Raw genomic sequence first — 16,089 nt, 5'->3', positions numbered from 1 at the left:
AAAGCTAACGCAATTAAAGTTGAAAACATTGAAAGTGTTCAAATTTTACCAAATATGTAATAGTTTATAATATTTCTATGCACCTTATAAGTGTGATTGACATATTTTGGTATATCTTCAGTTTATTTTTTAAGTGTGAGTGACATTTTGGTATATCTTTAGTTTATTTTTTAAGTGTGAGTGACATTTTGGTATATCTTTAGTTTATTTTTTAAGTGTGAGTGACATTTTGGTATATCTTTAGTTTATTTTTTTAAGTGTGAGTGGCATATTTTGGTATATCTTTAGTTTATTTTTTAAGTGTGAGTGACCTTTTGGTATATCTTTAGGTGTGAGTGATATTTTGGTATATCTTTAGTTTATTTTTTAAGTGTGAGTGACATTTTGGTATATCTTTAGTTTATTTTTTAAGTGTGAGTGGCATATTTTGGTATATCTTTAGTTTATTTTTTAAGTGTGAGTGACATTTTGGTATATCTTTAGTTTATTTTTTAAGTGTGAGTGACATATTTTGGTATATCTTTAGTTTATTTTTTAAGTGTGAGTGGCATAAGTTTTTTTTGAAATTCTTCTTCTCCTGTTGATAGATTTATGGCCCTTTCGCTGACTTCTGGTTGATTTGTTTCACGCTTTATTTCTTTTGATCTTTTTAACTATTGTTCTGTAACCAAGAGTAAGCGAAGGGATTAAACTTTACTTGCGAGGACTAGCAATAATCTTTCAGCTGATCGGTTTTATTGTTCGTTTCATCTATCTTTTATTTGATTTTAAATAAATTAATTAATTAACGTATTCTTATTTTTTTAGAATTTTTACAAACATGAGAAATGATCAATTTGAGAGTTTTGGACTTTTGAGTGAACTTTCGTGTAAAGCTTTAGGAATTTTTCGTTTTTCGACGTCTTTTTTTCAATTCCCTTTTGAGATTTAGTAATAGTAATACTTTTAGTACTTAGTTAATTTCTTATGTTATACGTAGTGCCTTACCTATTTTTTTATAATATACGTTTTTAGGTCATTGATTTGTAACTGAAAATGTTCATCAAAAGACATGTCTTCTGTACAAGAAGATCTTTCTGCAGTTCTTTCATTTGAAATCACGACCATCCTAGCTAGTCCTGTTAGCTACTTTGCAGTGAAGCCTTTTTTCACTTACTCGAATATCTTTCTCGAATTTTTTGTACCTGGGATGACTGGAACTGTTACTTTGTTTTTGAAATTTTATTTACATTAAGAAAATCCTTAGGGTCAAAGGTTTTATGATGGCCAATTCTTACTTCGGATGTTTTTCTACGGGACGCAGGAAAAACCTTAAAGGTACCCAAAAACAATTTAAGATGTTTTGTAAAACTCAAAACTAGCAAAAACCGATTAGATACCATCTGAAATCTCTCAAAAAGTTGATAAAAAACAACTTTAAGTGGATATGCCTATTTAGGTACTTGAATAAATATGGGTTGCGAAAAATCGAAAGTCAAAGGAGTCTAAGGGTCTCAATGTTGAAAAATCTGCAAAAAGAAAGTAAAATAAGTCTCTCTAAGAGTTGCTTTTCTCGCAAATTTTCAGAAAAACTTTCTTAAGGGTAAGGGTTCAAAGGTCCGGTCCGAACATACATGACATATCCTCCATACCTAGTATCCCCTCCCAGGCGCACTTTTCTCTACAGTACTTTACACTCATGCAATGTAAATACATACTTTGTGTACATTTTTTTCTTGATCCACCAAATGTTTGCTCTTTTTTATGTATAATAGTGAGCGCAGCAATAACCATTTAACCATTACGAAATATCTTTTCTTTTATCAATAGAAATGTTATTCATTCACCCTTACTGACTTTTCGATTTGCAACTCGCACTTTTGATTTGCAACTCGCACTTTTAATTTGCAACTCGCACTTTTAATTTGCAACTCGCACTTTTATTTTGCAACTCGCACTTTTAATTTGCAACTCGCACTTTTAATTTGCAACTCGCACTTTTAATTTGCAACTCGTACTTTTAGTTTGCAACTCGCACTTTTAATTTGCAACTCGCACTTTTAATTTGCAACTCGCGAATTTTGTGTGTTAAAATGCAACTCGTAACTCGCAACTCGCGATTTTATTTTGTTAAAATGCAACTCGTAACTCGTAACTCGTAAAAAGTAACTCGCAACTCGTGGTTTTAAATGCAACTCGTAACTCGCAACTCGCATCTTATCATATCACGATGAACTGAGCATTGAAAGTCGTACAAATTTCAGAGAAAATAATTATAACGTATGCGACGCGGCCCGCGGGTTGCTTTGACCTCATCCAAAAGATGGATAAGAAATATTTATATTGCTTTCAAGTTTATTTCTCACCCTCCTCATTTCAGCATTTTCTTTGTCACTATACTGCACTATTAGCCTAGAAATCTAAGCTAGTTTGATTCAGTCACTTGGATAAATCTGATGGTTAAGTTATGACTGAATAACTAGCTTAGGGACAGTAAACTCGGTAGCTTATCAACTGACAACAACGACAATTCAAATTTCGCGGCGAGGGATAACGTAAACTCACATAATTTGCATAATTATTCGTCGTTGACTTAATTCGTTTCATATCGAAAATATGAAATCACACCACACACAGAACATAATATCAAAACATTATTTAGAATTTTTTTATTTTGTCTTTTTCTCTATCTTCTGATTGGCTCTTATTGTAAGATTAGATAAACAAACTCTCCGTCTTACAGTTTATGCGCTCCTTTTGTAAAATATAAAATGAAATTCTATTGTAAAGTGTGCCGATGGAGAGTGAAGGAAAAATTTGTTCATTTTTTTCAAAAAGTTATGTTTTATGGAAAGTCAACAAAAGACAAATTCGTTCCTTGAGTGATAATTTTGTGATTTGACATTAAAGTATTTTGTATGATTTTTACAAAGCTCATCTTAAAAATAACCTTCAACAAAATACTGTAAATAAAAATTACTTTAGACTAGCAGGCTAAAATACCGTATACAAAACAATGTATGTAATCAATCCCCCCCAAAAAAAACATTTTCTTGAGTCTTGAATTCGTATAGCTGTCACTGAAAATAAGCACCGACAGTTTTATGGTCTTCGAAAACGAAAGATGTCATTGTCTGTAAAATCGAGCATAAAGTCTCAAATTCATAAAACAACAAGAAACCACAACCAGTCAAAAACCAAGAACTGTCTATCATCTATCCATTACAGTATGATACAATATCATGTCATGCAATCCAATCAGAATACAGAACTACAGCATAGGATCTGTACAAAGTACTCTCTTATATATTGCCACATACGATAGTCAATGTTCAATCACAAATCTTTACTTTATTATTTGCCATTCTGGAAACAAGCAACTTTTGCTGTCTTTACGACGAATAGCATTCTTTTTTCTTCATCAGTTCAATTCTTCCCAAAAACAAGAGGAGCACTATCAGGTCGGGATCAGGTCTTGAAAACTTTTTCTGATACAGTATTCCAAATATCCATCATAATATAATCGAAGAAAGATCTTGCATTCAATGAGTCCCATCCTTTTCTATAGGCTACCTCTTCTACTCGTTTTCTGATAAAATAATTATAAACTTCTACCGCTCACGAAAACTCCCGATTTTTTACCACGTGACCTACTCTGACCAATCAGAAGCTCACCGAATCCTGCGTTCATATTATGAACGCGCCCTTTCCCTAAGCCAGTATTCCAAGGCAAACTTAAAATCCGTAAATATAAAAAATGTAATAAATATAATAAAAACGCTATATTGCCATAAGCCGTGTGTCCTAGCCTTGTGAATACGGGCTTAGTTAACTAGGCTACTGCACTATATCATTTGCCTGGAAATGAGGCTTGATATTGCTTAAAACCTTTTGAAAAATTCTGCGAATTTTGGTCATTTTTTTGAAATTTAGACGTTGCGAGAAAAAATAAATCATGACTTTTCCCAACAGCAGCAGGGGAGACGAAAGCAGTTAGATTAAAAAGGCGGATTCGCGAAATTCAGTTCAAAAAGTTTTTTTGACTTTTGGTTCGTCCTAAAATTTAACGCGGAAAATTTATATGACAAGAATCTGATGCTGCAGGGTCCTCGTATGTTCGATTGGTAAAATAAGTTTCAGAATTCAGGCAGATAGAGTACGGTGAATGTCCAACACAGCTGAAACCAGTTTAAAAGATGGTCGTCATAAATGATTATTACCTTTCTATTTTTTTTAACTTTTAGTTGCAAAGGTCATTTTAGGGATTTTAGACAGATTAACCAACCATTGTGGTAATTTTATTTTGATTCCTTTCTTTTAAGGTGACTTGTTGCCTCAAGAAAGCACTTCTGAAGGCGATCCACAATCGGAAAAGGTAATTTTCTTTTGTAATACTGGCAAGTATCAAATTGCAAAAACTAGGTCATCACGCGACAGCAACAAAATGAGCTTTCAGTCCCAACTTACATTTGTGATCTCTACTTTTCCGATCTGAAATTATCTTTCAACAGAGTGTCATGTCATGTCTAATTCACCATTTAAAACCTGCACTAAATAACACTTCTTTACTTAATTTAAGATTTGACTGAAATACTTTTGCTCTTTTTCTGTTAATTCTGTTAATAATGGTGGCTCTCCGTGGAAATAATCCTTAAGCTTTTCAAAAGCTGGATTTCTCTGATCCAACCACTTAAAACATTCGTTATTGTAATCAAATCTCTCTCCATAAGAACATCTCCTAAACAGCGTCATAGAAGCAACCCCCCCCAAAGCTTAGGGGGGCTAAACCATTTTTGCTTGATTGGGGGCTGGGGGCTGGGGACTGAGTGCTGAGTGCTGAGTAATAAAACTGGGGGAAAAGCTGATAGGTTACAAAGGATTTAGATTATATTAAGAATCTACGCTCTGGGGAAGGTTTTGACTCCTCTTACGACTTTCTGCCTGCGGCGTAATAAATTTATTGAGAATTTGCATGCAAATTGGTGGTGGCTACGTTTAAGATTAAGCCGGGAGCTATTTTTGTTCGCCACAAACCCCCCACCCCTGAAAAATGCAGTGGGCTGGACCCCTCTGCATTCTATGAGCGTGGAAATAAATGCCCGTCAAGTATTATCGATTGATAAAGTATTTCAGGCTCCTACCACGCTGTAAACTAGCCTAGAAATCTAGTTGTAAACTTATCTTTGTCTTTCCTTCTTAATTTTATCTAGGACGAGGAGAAAGAAATCGAGCAAACATTGGAGATACAGCAACTTCTACACAGTCAGCTAACGGATAAACACAAGTCTTTGGCAGAATCTTTCGTCAAACAAGAAAGACAGTTGGAGCGCATCAATAAAATCATGACAGAGTATAAAGCCAAAATGGAAGATCCGGCATTCAAAGCGCACTTCTCGGAACAATTAGAAATGTTTGATTATTTCAAATATCTATTGAAGAAGCATAAACGACAACAGGACTATCTACAAAAACAAGTGCGCGGCAAAGTCAAAGATTTAGAACTTCGCGCACGCGCAGTAAAATTACGAAACATGGTCTCGCACCAACAAAAAGTATTAAAAGACATTCGAATCCGTCGTAAAAATGAAGATGATCCAACGGAGTACGGGAATGGCGGTAATAAATCCGGTAAAAATCCGGAAGTTGTACAGCCTGAAGTAAATGTTGAACTTGATGATGAGCAGCCTAGAAGTAATGCTTCAGCATTTGCGGAGTCTTGCCAAAGACTATCAATATCAACGGGCTTATCTGTTACCACTGAATCTCCTTTAACTTCGCCTAGCTTTGCTCCTGTTTCGAACGCTAGTAGTAGTATGTCGAACATGAACACCGAGTTACGATTTTCGCAAGAACTTTCTCCATCAACGCACTATCAAAGGGTGGCATCGGAAACTCAGTGCTCAAATCAAAATGAAAACGCCCAACAGTTGGCGTATCTGTTACAAAGGTCACAAAGTAAACCGGAAACTCCGAACCCTCTTCAACGGCAGCAATCACAAATCGATCCGAACAACCAATCAGAGACACGACAACCGCAACACACTCAATTCCTCGAATCGCAGCAACTCTTAACACAACAATTAGCCCAACTACAACAACAAGACCAAATGAACTCAGCCCAACAACAACAGTCCGTATCTCAAGTCCTAAATTCAGCATCTCTCGAAAAAAGTCTTCAATTTTTCCAACAGAGTTTTCAAGATCAACAGAACACTATTCAAGGGGATACGTCGGATTTACAAAAGTTCATTTCGAAACAAATTTTAGTACATTTACAAGTGTTACAGAAACACGTTCTAACGCAATTGGTCAACGTCATGCAAGATAAGTCGCAAAATTTGACGAACTTTAGTCAAGTGTTACCAGTATTACAACAATTGCAACAGTTACAACAATCTATACTTGATCAACAATCTGAAAACCGCGAAAAAACGCCAGAAAACATGAACGCACCAGAAATGGGAGAACAATTACTTAACGCCCAACAAGGGGCGGTTGGCGGTGAAACGAAAACACCCGAAGAGGCGAATGATCCAAGTCGAGTCTTCGATGGTTCCTGTTTTAAGGAACTGAACGATATAAAACGTACATTAGCTTATAATGAAAACTCTGAACAAAATAATGATTGTTTTCCTGAAGTATCCTCGCCCGATCTTCAGGCACTGTTGTCGGGTACTGATAAATGTCTAAACGACGGTATGGAAAAGCTTTCGGATGATCCGAAAAAGGATCCCAAGAAAGTCGACGAAACAGAAGAATTATCCTACGCTCAACCTTTCCTTGAAAACCAACAACAATTATTACAACTTCAACAGGTATTATTAATTCATTAAGTCATGGTTGATTCAAGCAATAAGATCCCGAGGGAGGGGGATACTGAAATCGTACAATTACAGTAATCTCTATAAACCTTGTCTGTTTTCTTCAAATTGTGACAAATGGTATGAAATAATAAATTTACAAAAATGAGACCTAAATGCTTTTTCCTAAAAGCTAAAATTAACGTTTAAGTTTTTGAAAATGTAGCTTTAAAAATAAGCTAATGTTTAGTATATGTAATCACATGATAACGAGTGCAATTCGAATATAATTGCACGAGTGATTTTTTTGTTATTAATTTTCCGAGTCCGAAAGGACGAAGAAAATTCGAAACAAAAAAATCACGAGTGCAATTTTCGAAGTGTACGAGTTATTATATGATTACGCGCTAATCGCACAATGGCTTTCACTACTTTTTCGCACTTAGGAAAGTAAATTACAGAAATTACACTGAGAGTTTTATATTTTTCTATTCTCTCTGTCTTTCTTTTATTGTTGTTTATTGATTTTCTTTCTCACAAAATATATTTCGAATGCAATTAAAACGTTCGATGCAAAAAAAAACCATTAAAATCAATTTTGTAAACATTGGCGCCGCATTGAAGAGTGTGATTAACGATTAATTGCTCTCTACAGGATGCAATTAACGATTGCTCTCTTTGAGGGAGTGCCAAATAAGAAAAAATAACCCATCGTGCGATTAAAATCTGAAATTAGATGGACTCCCCTGAAATTTACGCTGCTTGAAATGTTGAAATACGGTAAAAGTAGCATTTTCAAGATTTTCTTTCGATTTTTCAGCTGATGTCAAAATGTGCGTTTGCTAGGCCTGTATTGAACCTGTATAATTAACCTTCCACTTATGTTATCATCATAGTATCAACGAATGCAGATTTATATGCAACAGCGCCAACAGCTGGAGCAGCTTGTTCAATCGCAAAATGGTTCTCGCGACACTGTTGCACCAACACAGCAACAACAACAGCAACAACCCCAACAACAACAAGCCCAACAATTACAAACCCAACAATTACAAAACCAACAACAAAACAATCCATTACTAAGACCAATGGCAAACATGCCTAACCTTAATGGTATGTTTAGTTCTTGTGTACTTATACTTCTTTTTTTCAGTTTTGGTACAAACCACACACAAAACTTCTCATCATAGAATCAAATATAATGATGTAGGGGAGCATCGTTTCTTGTGTCTAAATTCAGAAAGTACGACCAAGTAAAAACTAGTACATGCATTATATACGTTTTTGACGCCTTTAAATTTATGTGGAGTCTTAAAGATTTCTCCAGGTCGTACATGACTTCTTTCCGGCGGTTTTTTGCTCTCGGGAAAACTGTCCCACAATCTAGACTGGAGTCGTTTATAATGCGTGTAATACTAATAATAAAAATACTAATAATAATACGGGATTTAGTTTGTATAAACGATTGGAAGAATCCGGTGTTCCAGCCTTATAGATACAGGGGCTAGCTACGCAGAAACTTGCGTAGCTAGAAAACAATTTATCAAAGCAACAACAAACTCTCAAAACGAAATCAACTCAAATGAAAAACTTTCAATACACAAATCCACACATATTTTTTTTCTCAAGAATTATTTTGAGCAAGAAAAAATTATAATTGCAATATTGACACTTTTCTTTTGTTTGGAGTTAGTGCACAAAGGTTTCTAGACGACTAAAATTGTTCCATTCATTACTTTTTGCTTTATTTCTACTATGTATAAATTAGTCGTCTAGCTTGCTAGACTACCCACAATCCAATCTCGTACCCAGAGCCATTTGCACCACTTTTTGATTTTACTAATGGACGTGGTACAGTCGTGATTGCCTTCAGAATCATTAAAAAAGCGAACAAAGGGAATGGTTTGCCCGGAATCTTGCTCCCAGAATTTTTTTTTTTATCTCCTGGTGGTAAGTTTCTATTTGGCCGAATTCCGGGGGTAAATTTCCTGACATCTTGTTTCACAATTCAAAAACTTTATTTTACAGAATTTGGTGATCAACAGAACCAGAACTTGATCGACTTTGGAACGTTTGATACAAGTTGGCTGTCTGGTGAAAATGAAGAAGTCTTGAATATGCTGCTCAGTGAAAACGACCATCTTTGGAACTGAAGAAATACTTAGGAATTGACAGATCTTACAAATTAAGAAACATATCTTCAATGGGTCCTGTGAGAATTCTCCAGAAATTATCGTAGTGCTTAGTTTCAAGAATCGTGAATTCAGCTGCTGTGAATGATGGACCTGCCGGACCAGCAGTGATGGAAATAACACCATACTTTGGAGTTGTTTTTTACCCAAAAGCTTAATTCAGAATATTACTCCAATAAATACATCTATCATGAAATACTCTGTTTTCGGCGACGAAATATCAGGCAGTCACCATGCTCATTTTTGACGAACAAAAAAGCATTTTTCTCGGGCAACACTGGAGCTTTCTACCGACTGCGACCAACATAGATTATCGTATATTCTGGTTTGTGGCTCATTAACAACAAAAGATGGTATCTTTACCATGTAATCAGTTAATTGGTAACTTGAAATATTTTGAAAACAAAGTCGAGGAAGTGTGTTTGTATTGCATTTAAAATCTGGTATTGTCTTGACATTAGTTATCCAATACTTGTTTGGTGACGAAGTTTTGATGGGGCAATTTGGATGCTATTTGCTACTCATTTGAACACCAAACCTGATGAATTTGACAAAAAAATACACAGGCTAGAGGACAGGTTATATAAATTGAACTTGATTGCACCATAGATATTATTAGTTTAGTTAGTTAGTTTTTTCACGTTGTACAGTGTACATTATACGGTTAACGAAATTCAGAGAAAATTCCAAGCACTTATTTACCAACCCTTGCGAAGTAAGATTGGGTAATCTGATCTAGGCGGTAAGTTACTGGGAGCTGAGAGTAGGTGTGGCGCTCCATCTCAGCATTCGATCTCCCAGGTCTTGCGCAAATAGAAAAGGGGATAGACTCCCTCACTCCCGGCTCCGCCGACAGCCACCAGATGAATATACTTACTTTACTTACTTTCTCTGTAATTCTTTACACAAATTAATTAAATGTTTGTAGAGCTGGTCTATGTTATCTTTTTAACGCAGTTTTTGGTTTTATCAAAAATAAGAGGATAAAACTTAGGAATAGTGTGGTAAAACATTCGTTGGTAAAGGCTGATGAGAATCGCTTGGCGACGAAATATTTAGCCGACGGTTATTATCTGACGACTGAATATAATTTACCAACGGTTTTAAGTTACTTTAGAAATGCAATAATTATTATTATTATTATTATTATTGTTGTTATTATTATTATTATACAGAATACGGTTTCAGGCCCGTTCAGGTCCTCTCTAAACCGATCTTGTTTTACAAAATATTTTTTTTAAATATAGTCCTCCTTGAGGATTTCCTCGCACTCTCCATTTGTAATCGCTCTGCGGCATTGCTTGATTTCTCTCGTTTGCTTTACTTCTCCATTCTTTTACTCGGTCTCTTTCTATTATTGTTAAATCGTCTGTGATGCTCAAGTTGGCGTACTTATCGTACTGCTTCAATTCTCTTAAGTTTCTCATAAATTCGTATTTTACATGCCCGTCATTAAATACAACTTTGATTGGTCGTGTACGATTTGATTCTTTACCAATACGGGAGACGTAAGTTGGCTCTGTGTTTATTTAAACGTCGTTTAAGAGTTCGTTTACGAAATCATTGTCATCTCTATTACCATTCTCTTCCACTCCATGTATGATGATGTTAGCTTCCCTTGATTGCTTTCTCTGTTCTTCCATTTGTTCTTCGACTATTTCGCTGCGAAGTATTTGTTTCATGCTAGATACATTTAACTCGTCACCGGTTTTCATGATTTCGGCAAAACTTTTCTTTGAATGTGTTTTCGTTTTGTTATCTATAGGTTTCGCATTCATTGTCTCTTCGATTTTTTGTGTAGTTTTTTTGTTGTTTTTCGGTATTTCTAGCCTCGAATTCTTTTTAAAAAGTCGACTTTATTGAATTCCCTATCGGTTGGCTGAATTTTTATTTTCATTTTAATTTAACACGAAATTATGAAATAATTTTGTTTATTTTACTTGTTTGTTATCATTTGTCTTTTGCTTTTGATTCGTTACTATTTTGTACTCTTAGGTGCCAAATAAACGGGGGGATTGGAAAATTTTCGAAATTTTAATAAACGGGGGGGACCTAATTGCTGGGGGGGTTGGAAATTGTACTTCTGAAACCCCAAAAATAAGGTAACTATAGGCTAAAATCAGGCTATTAAGAGCAAAATAAGGGGCCTTCTCTTTGACAGCTGAAAATATTTTTAAGAATTAATAAACGGGGGGTTCCTTATAAGGTCCGGGGGGGTTGGAAAATTTTCGAAAAATTAACAAGCGGGGGGCTCGTTTATTTGGCACCTAAGAGTATGTTGTTGTTACCAATTAAAATTGTCTAATTTTCTATTGTTTATTTCTTTCAGTTGTCATTTTACCATGCATATCAGGGAATTCATTAAAAGTTTTCATAACCTTTTTCAGATTACAGTGTGCCTGGAAAAAAGCGAAACGTGACTTTGATGAACAAAAATCCTCTTTATGACCTAATTAAATTGAATAACTATTGATTGGATAAAGGATGAATTATTTGATAATATTACTCGGAGTTAAATTTGTTCTTTTTTTTCCGGACACGCTGTAACGCGAGGTTTTCAGGTTTAGTTGAGTTGGGTAATTTCGGTCATCATGAAGAAAAAGTTTGATTTATATAGTTGGTTTCATTACAACAGCAGTACAGTTGTATGTTCTTTAAAAATGGGATAAGATCTTGTGTTTATAATTCTAACATTTTGCGGAGACACTGTGGTTTATCAACTCAAGTAAAATGAAAGTTCGCAAATTCAAATTTTCAAATATATATATACTGGTTTTAATAATAAATGTGTAAGTAGATTTTTTAGAGTTTTATCTGGATTTTATTTTTTTTCTTATTTAGAGACGAAAGTCTGTTTGCTAAAATTTGTAGATTTAGAAGAATAAAATGAAAAATGAGAATATTATGGTGGTCAGCGACCCTTGAATTCCTTGAAACCCTTGAAACACCCTTGATTTCTTTCCTGCCCTTGAAAATTTCCTTGAAACCCTTGAAAAATCAATATTATTGTGGGGACCCATGAGGTGCAAGATTAGAGAGTTTACGATTCAACAACGGCAGGGCCGACGGCAACTTTATTAGGGGCCGTCGCCTTGGCGTTGCCGTCTCGCCAATTTCTTGTTACGATCTACGTTACAAATTTCCGCGGGAAAATAATAAATGTAAACAAATAATTCGACAAAATGGCGGCAATTACAATTTTTTTCGGAGAGTTCAATTGCACAGTTTTTCAGAAAAAATTGTCTTTATTATTGTTTTACTGTAAAAACGATTTAATTTCTTTTGTGTTTTTTATTGGCTGATTTATGCTGTGATGTGATATCAATTTTCTGTCAATTACATATTTTCATTCGAAGCTTGTCAATTTCACCTTTCATTCAAAACACAAGGAAAAAAATGTCAATTTCTCTTGCTTTTTCCTTTGCATTTCGAGATTGGAGATTAAGTGAAACTAAATTCCGCCAAATGTTAATTTGTTTTAAGGTATTATTATCATAAAAAAATGTTTAGACGAAACCGAATCGCACTTCTTGAAGCATTTGATGGTAACCTGGTTGACGAAGAGGAATTTCTGTTACTCTATGATTTGAATAGATCAAAATCTCTAGACTTCCCTTACTGGCAATACGAACATTTTGATCTTGATAGCAAAACTGATGATGAGTGTCAGGCAGAATTTAGGTTTTTGAAAAATGATATCTACACACTTTACGAGATTTTGACGATTCCTGATAAACTGAAATGTTACAACGGTTTTAAAATCGATGGATTGACAGCACTTTGCGTTCTTTTAAAAAGATTTGCTTATCCATGTCGATATTTGGATATGATACCAAGATTTGGATTGGCTGTTCCTCAGTTGAGTATGATAAGCAACCTTATGATGAATTTTATGTACAACACTTGGGGGCATCTTCTGACAACATTTCATCAACCGTGGCTATCGGCTAGAAATCTAGAGGAATTTTGTCGAGTTATACACGAGAAAGGAGCACCACTACAAAATTGTTTTGGATTTGTTGATGGAACGGTACGAAAGCTTTGCAGGCCTGGAAGAAATCAAAGAATCCTATACAACGGTCATAAAAAAGTACATGCTATCAAGTTTCAATCGGTTGCAACACCAAATGGCTTAGTTGCTAACCTATTTGGACCAGTGGAAGGGAGAAGGCATGACAGTACGATGCTAGCTCGATCAGGACTTTTACCTTTACTGGTACAGAATGCTGTAGATAGAAATGGCGGTGCTCTTTGTATATATGGCGATCCTGCCTATCCATTGAGACCCCAATTGATTACAGGATTCAAAGGCAACAATGTAACACCTCTTCAGCGCGATTGGAATAAAGCTATGAACAAGACAAGAACTTCTGTAGAATGGGTCTTTGGGGACATAGTGAACTACTATAAATTTTTGGATTTTCATAAAAATCTTAAAATACAATTGAGTGCTGTTGGTAAAATGTACATTGTTTGTGTACTCCTTCAAAACGCTCGTTCTTGCTTTTATGGATCAATGACGTCATCCTATTTTGAATGCAATCCTCCAACTATTGTAGAATATTTTCAATAATATTATCTAGTTTTTGTTGTTGTTATAAATATCTGTATAAATTGGGTTTGGAATGTTTTGAAAATTCAGATTTCTATTTAAGAAATGTTTTCTTTTTTCTGTTGCAAACATATAAACGTATAAATATCACTGAGATGTTTAAAAATTAGATACTAAAATTCTACAAACGTATCTACAAGATGTAAAACTAAAAAATATAAATAATATAAATCTATTTATTGATTTTAAAGAAGTGACTCGAAATCACTGAAAATGACAGGGAATTTTATTTATGTTGACAGGAGAAAATTTTGATTCAATATTTATTTTTTGGAATTAAATTATTATTATAAGAGACTATAGAAATTTTGGACAAAAGTTAATAAAATTATCATTTGAGAACAGACATCAGTACAAGTTTTTCATGATAATTTTTAATTTTTAACACTTGATAATAATATCCACCCATAAAGAAAATGATAAATACACCAACATCCCCTCAAAAAACTGCAATCAAACACTTTAGTGGATTAATTTTCACAAAAATGCTTGTTTTTGTCTGAAATTCTTTTATTTTCCTTGAGGATTTGGGCAAAAAGCATGAAAAAAAACATTTTGCGAGGATATAATTTCATGAAAATAGCAAAAAATCCCAAATCTGCAAAAATTGATCCACTGACTGGTACAAAATCCAAAATATTTACAAACAAACACTCTACCAGGTGTCTATAAATACTTTGTCAACCAAAATATACATATAATAAGAATAAACAACTATAGAAATTAATTCTCAATAACAAAACATCTATAACTCATGTAGGATATAAAGAGTCCTGTTCTTTATCAAAACATGTAAAAAGGCCAAGGGGTTGCATTCTATGCTTACTTGGATTCTTCCTTTTGCTTATTCAAGATTTGCAATAAAGCAAGACTCAAATTTTGCTGCTGCTGTAAAATAGCATTTGTTTGGTTCTGTGAGTTCGTTAAAACTTGATTGAAATTGTCCATTTGTTGTTTGCGTAATTCTAATTCTTGCTTCTGTAGTTCTAGCTGTTGTTCCTGCAATTTAATGTTGCTTTCATTTTTTTCACGTAGATAAACTAGTGTCTCAGTTTCAGACCTTCTTGTTTTTTTGGATGAGACTGGTTCTTCACCAGCTTCTGCTTTCCTTTTCTGCGTTTCTCTAAAAGTTTCTAGTGATGCTTTCACGATTTGCTGAGCTTGCTCTTTCTCTTTGTTTTCTTCATCTTCTTTAGCCTGCTTTTCTTTGGCAAGCAAAACATCGTAATCATGGAATTGTTGGATAATATCATTCATGCCATTGTCAAAAACCGTGTCTTCTGGGTATGCTGTACCTGATGCTTTCTCTTGGGCATTGCGTTTCCTTTTGAAATTTCCTTCGAGAACATTGTAATGATCTCGAACAGATCGTTGATTTACAGAAAAAAAAGGATTGTCGATTTGATTAAGATTGTCAGCTATTGCTGACCATGTCGAACCTCTTTCTGGGCTGCCCTTCTTCTGCGTCCATGGCTCAAACAACAAAATTTCCTGTACCAAGATTTCATCGTGTCTTGGTGTCCAGTTCATTGGCCTCTTCCTAAGAAAAATACCAAGGAAAAAAAATATCAAAACACGTATTTATATAAAACAAGCAGAGAAATGTCCTAAAGTAGATAGCTTATTGTTTTAAGCCATGAAAATAGAAACTTTAAACAGTACCACCAGCAAAAAGTGTAAGTTTTATAGCTAGCAAATTGCCTGATTTTATCAAGCAACCAAGAGAAGTTTTTAATATGTATCTCATATAACAGTATAAACATAAACAAACAAAGTGAAAGCCAAAATAATTGCAAAACAAGCTCAATTTACAAACGAAAAAGAGCAGACATAAGGTTTATTGTAAAAAGAAAAAACCTTACTACAAAGTAAAAGATAAACTCACTTTTCTGCGAATTGAGCCATGACGTTTTCCAGGAAACTTCAAATCTTGTGTTATGAAGTCGGTCCCGCCAAACGAAAACTTCAAAAAGGAGATTCCTTGACCTTGCGCATGCGCACTAGAGACAAAATCACTCTCTCCCGTTGATGTTCCCTCTGCCGTCTCAAAATCGTAAACTCTCTAATGGCACAAAATAGAACGCGTGCGAAAAAACAATGCAATGACTTCTTCTCTGAGATGACAAAAATCGCAAATCTTATTTTTCAATTGCATGAAATAAGTTTAATTCATGATATGCACCACTGCAATGTCTTCCGTTCCACCCAATAGCTCATTGGTTGGAAGTGACGTGAAAGCAGTCAATACGTCACTTTCAACCAATCAGCTATTGGGTGGAACGGAAGACATTGCAATGGTGCATATCATGAATAGTAAAAATTGCATTATTTTTGAAAAAAATTTCTCTCTTTGCTAGCTAGGATTTCGTAATAAATCTTTTGAATAGAGCCCAAGTTTCTGTTCTATTGTATTAAATTTAAAGCGTAAACTGTATTATTATAAAAAGATTAATATTTTGACACCTTATGGCTCGTGTCTTGTCCTCTATGTCATTTCCATAAAATT

The 16,089-nt window shown here is 34.6% G+C and overlaps 3 protein-coding genes across 3 annotated transcripts in view; 2 read left to right on the top strand and 1 right to left on the bottom strand.

Annotated features, from left to right (window-relative positions):
* The window catches only part of LOC136806685 (neuronal PAS domain-containing protein 2-like), a 29,324-nt gene extending 20,298 nt beyond the window's left edge, over positions 1 to 9,026 (top strand). Inside the window, exons 12-15 of the mRNA XM_067063273.1 lie at positions 4,302 to 4,354; positions 5,190 to 6,794; positions 7,676 to 7,892; positions 8,808 to 9,026. Coding sequence (XP_066919374.1) covers positions 4,302 to 4,354; positions 5,190 to 6,794; positions 7,676 to 7,892; positions 8,808 to 8,932 — 2,000 coding nt within the window. The 3' untranslated portion in view covers positions 8,933 to 9,026. The remainder of the gene's footprint in view (positions 1 to 4,301; positions 4,355 to 5,189; positions 6,795 to 7,675; positions 7,893 to 8,807) is intronic.
* Positions 9,027 to 12,473: 3,447 nt separating this feature from the next.
* Positions 12,474 to 13,544, top strand: LOC136806709 (uncharacterized). Its single transcript, XM_067063301.1, has one exon. The coding sequence runs from the start codon at positions 12,474 to 12,476 to the stop codon at positions 13,542 to 13,544; it is 1,071 nt and encodes a 356-aa protein (XP_066919402.1).
* Positions 13,545 to 14,109: 565 nt separating this feature from the next.
* Positions 14,110 to 15,593, bottom strand: LOC136806717 (ribonuclease Y-like). The gene is made up of 2 exons (XM_067063308.1): positions 15,469 to 15,593; positions 14,110 to 15,123 (listed from the first exon to the last, which is right to left on the bottom strand). Exons 1-2 carry the CDS (start codon positions 15,486 to 15,488, stop codon positions 14,406 to 14,408), a joined length of 738 nt encoding a protein of 245 aa, XP_066919409.1. The 5' UTR covers positions 15,489 to 15,593; the 3' UTR covers positions 14,110 to 14,405.
* Positions 15,594 to 16,089: the final 496 nt, after the last annotated feature.

Source organism: Clytia hemisphaerica, unplaced genomic scaffold, assembly GCF_902728285.1.
Source record: "Clytia hemisphaerica strain Z4C2 unplaced genomic scaffold, Clytia hemisphaerica genome assembly, whole genome shotgun sequence".
In the NCBI taxonomy this organism is placed as follows: domain Eukaryota; kingdom Metazoa; phylum Cnidaria; class Hydrozoa; order Leptothecata; family Clytiidae; genus Clytia; species Clytia hemisphaerica.
This window is presented reverse-complemented; position numbering and strand designations above follow the sequence as displayed.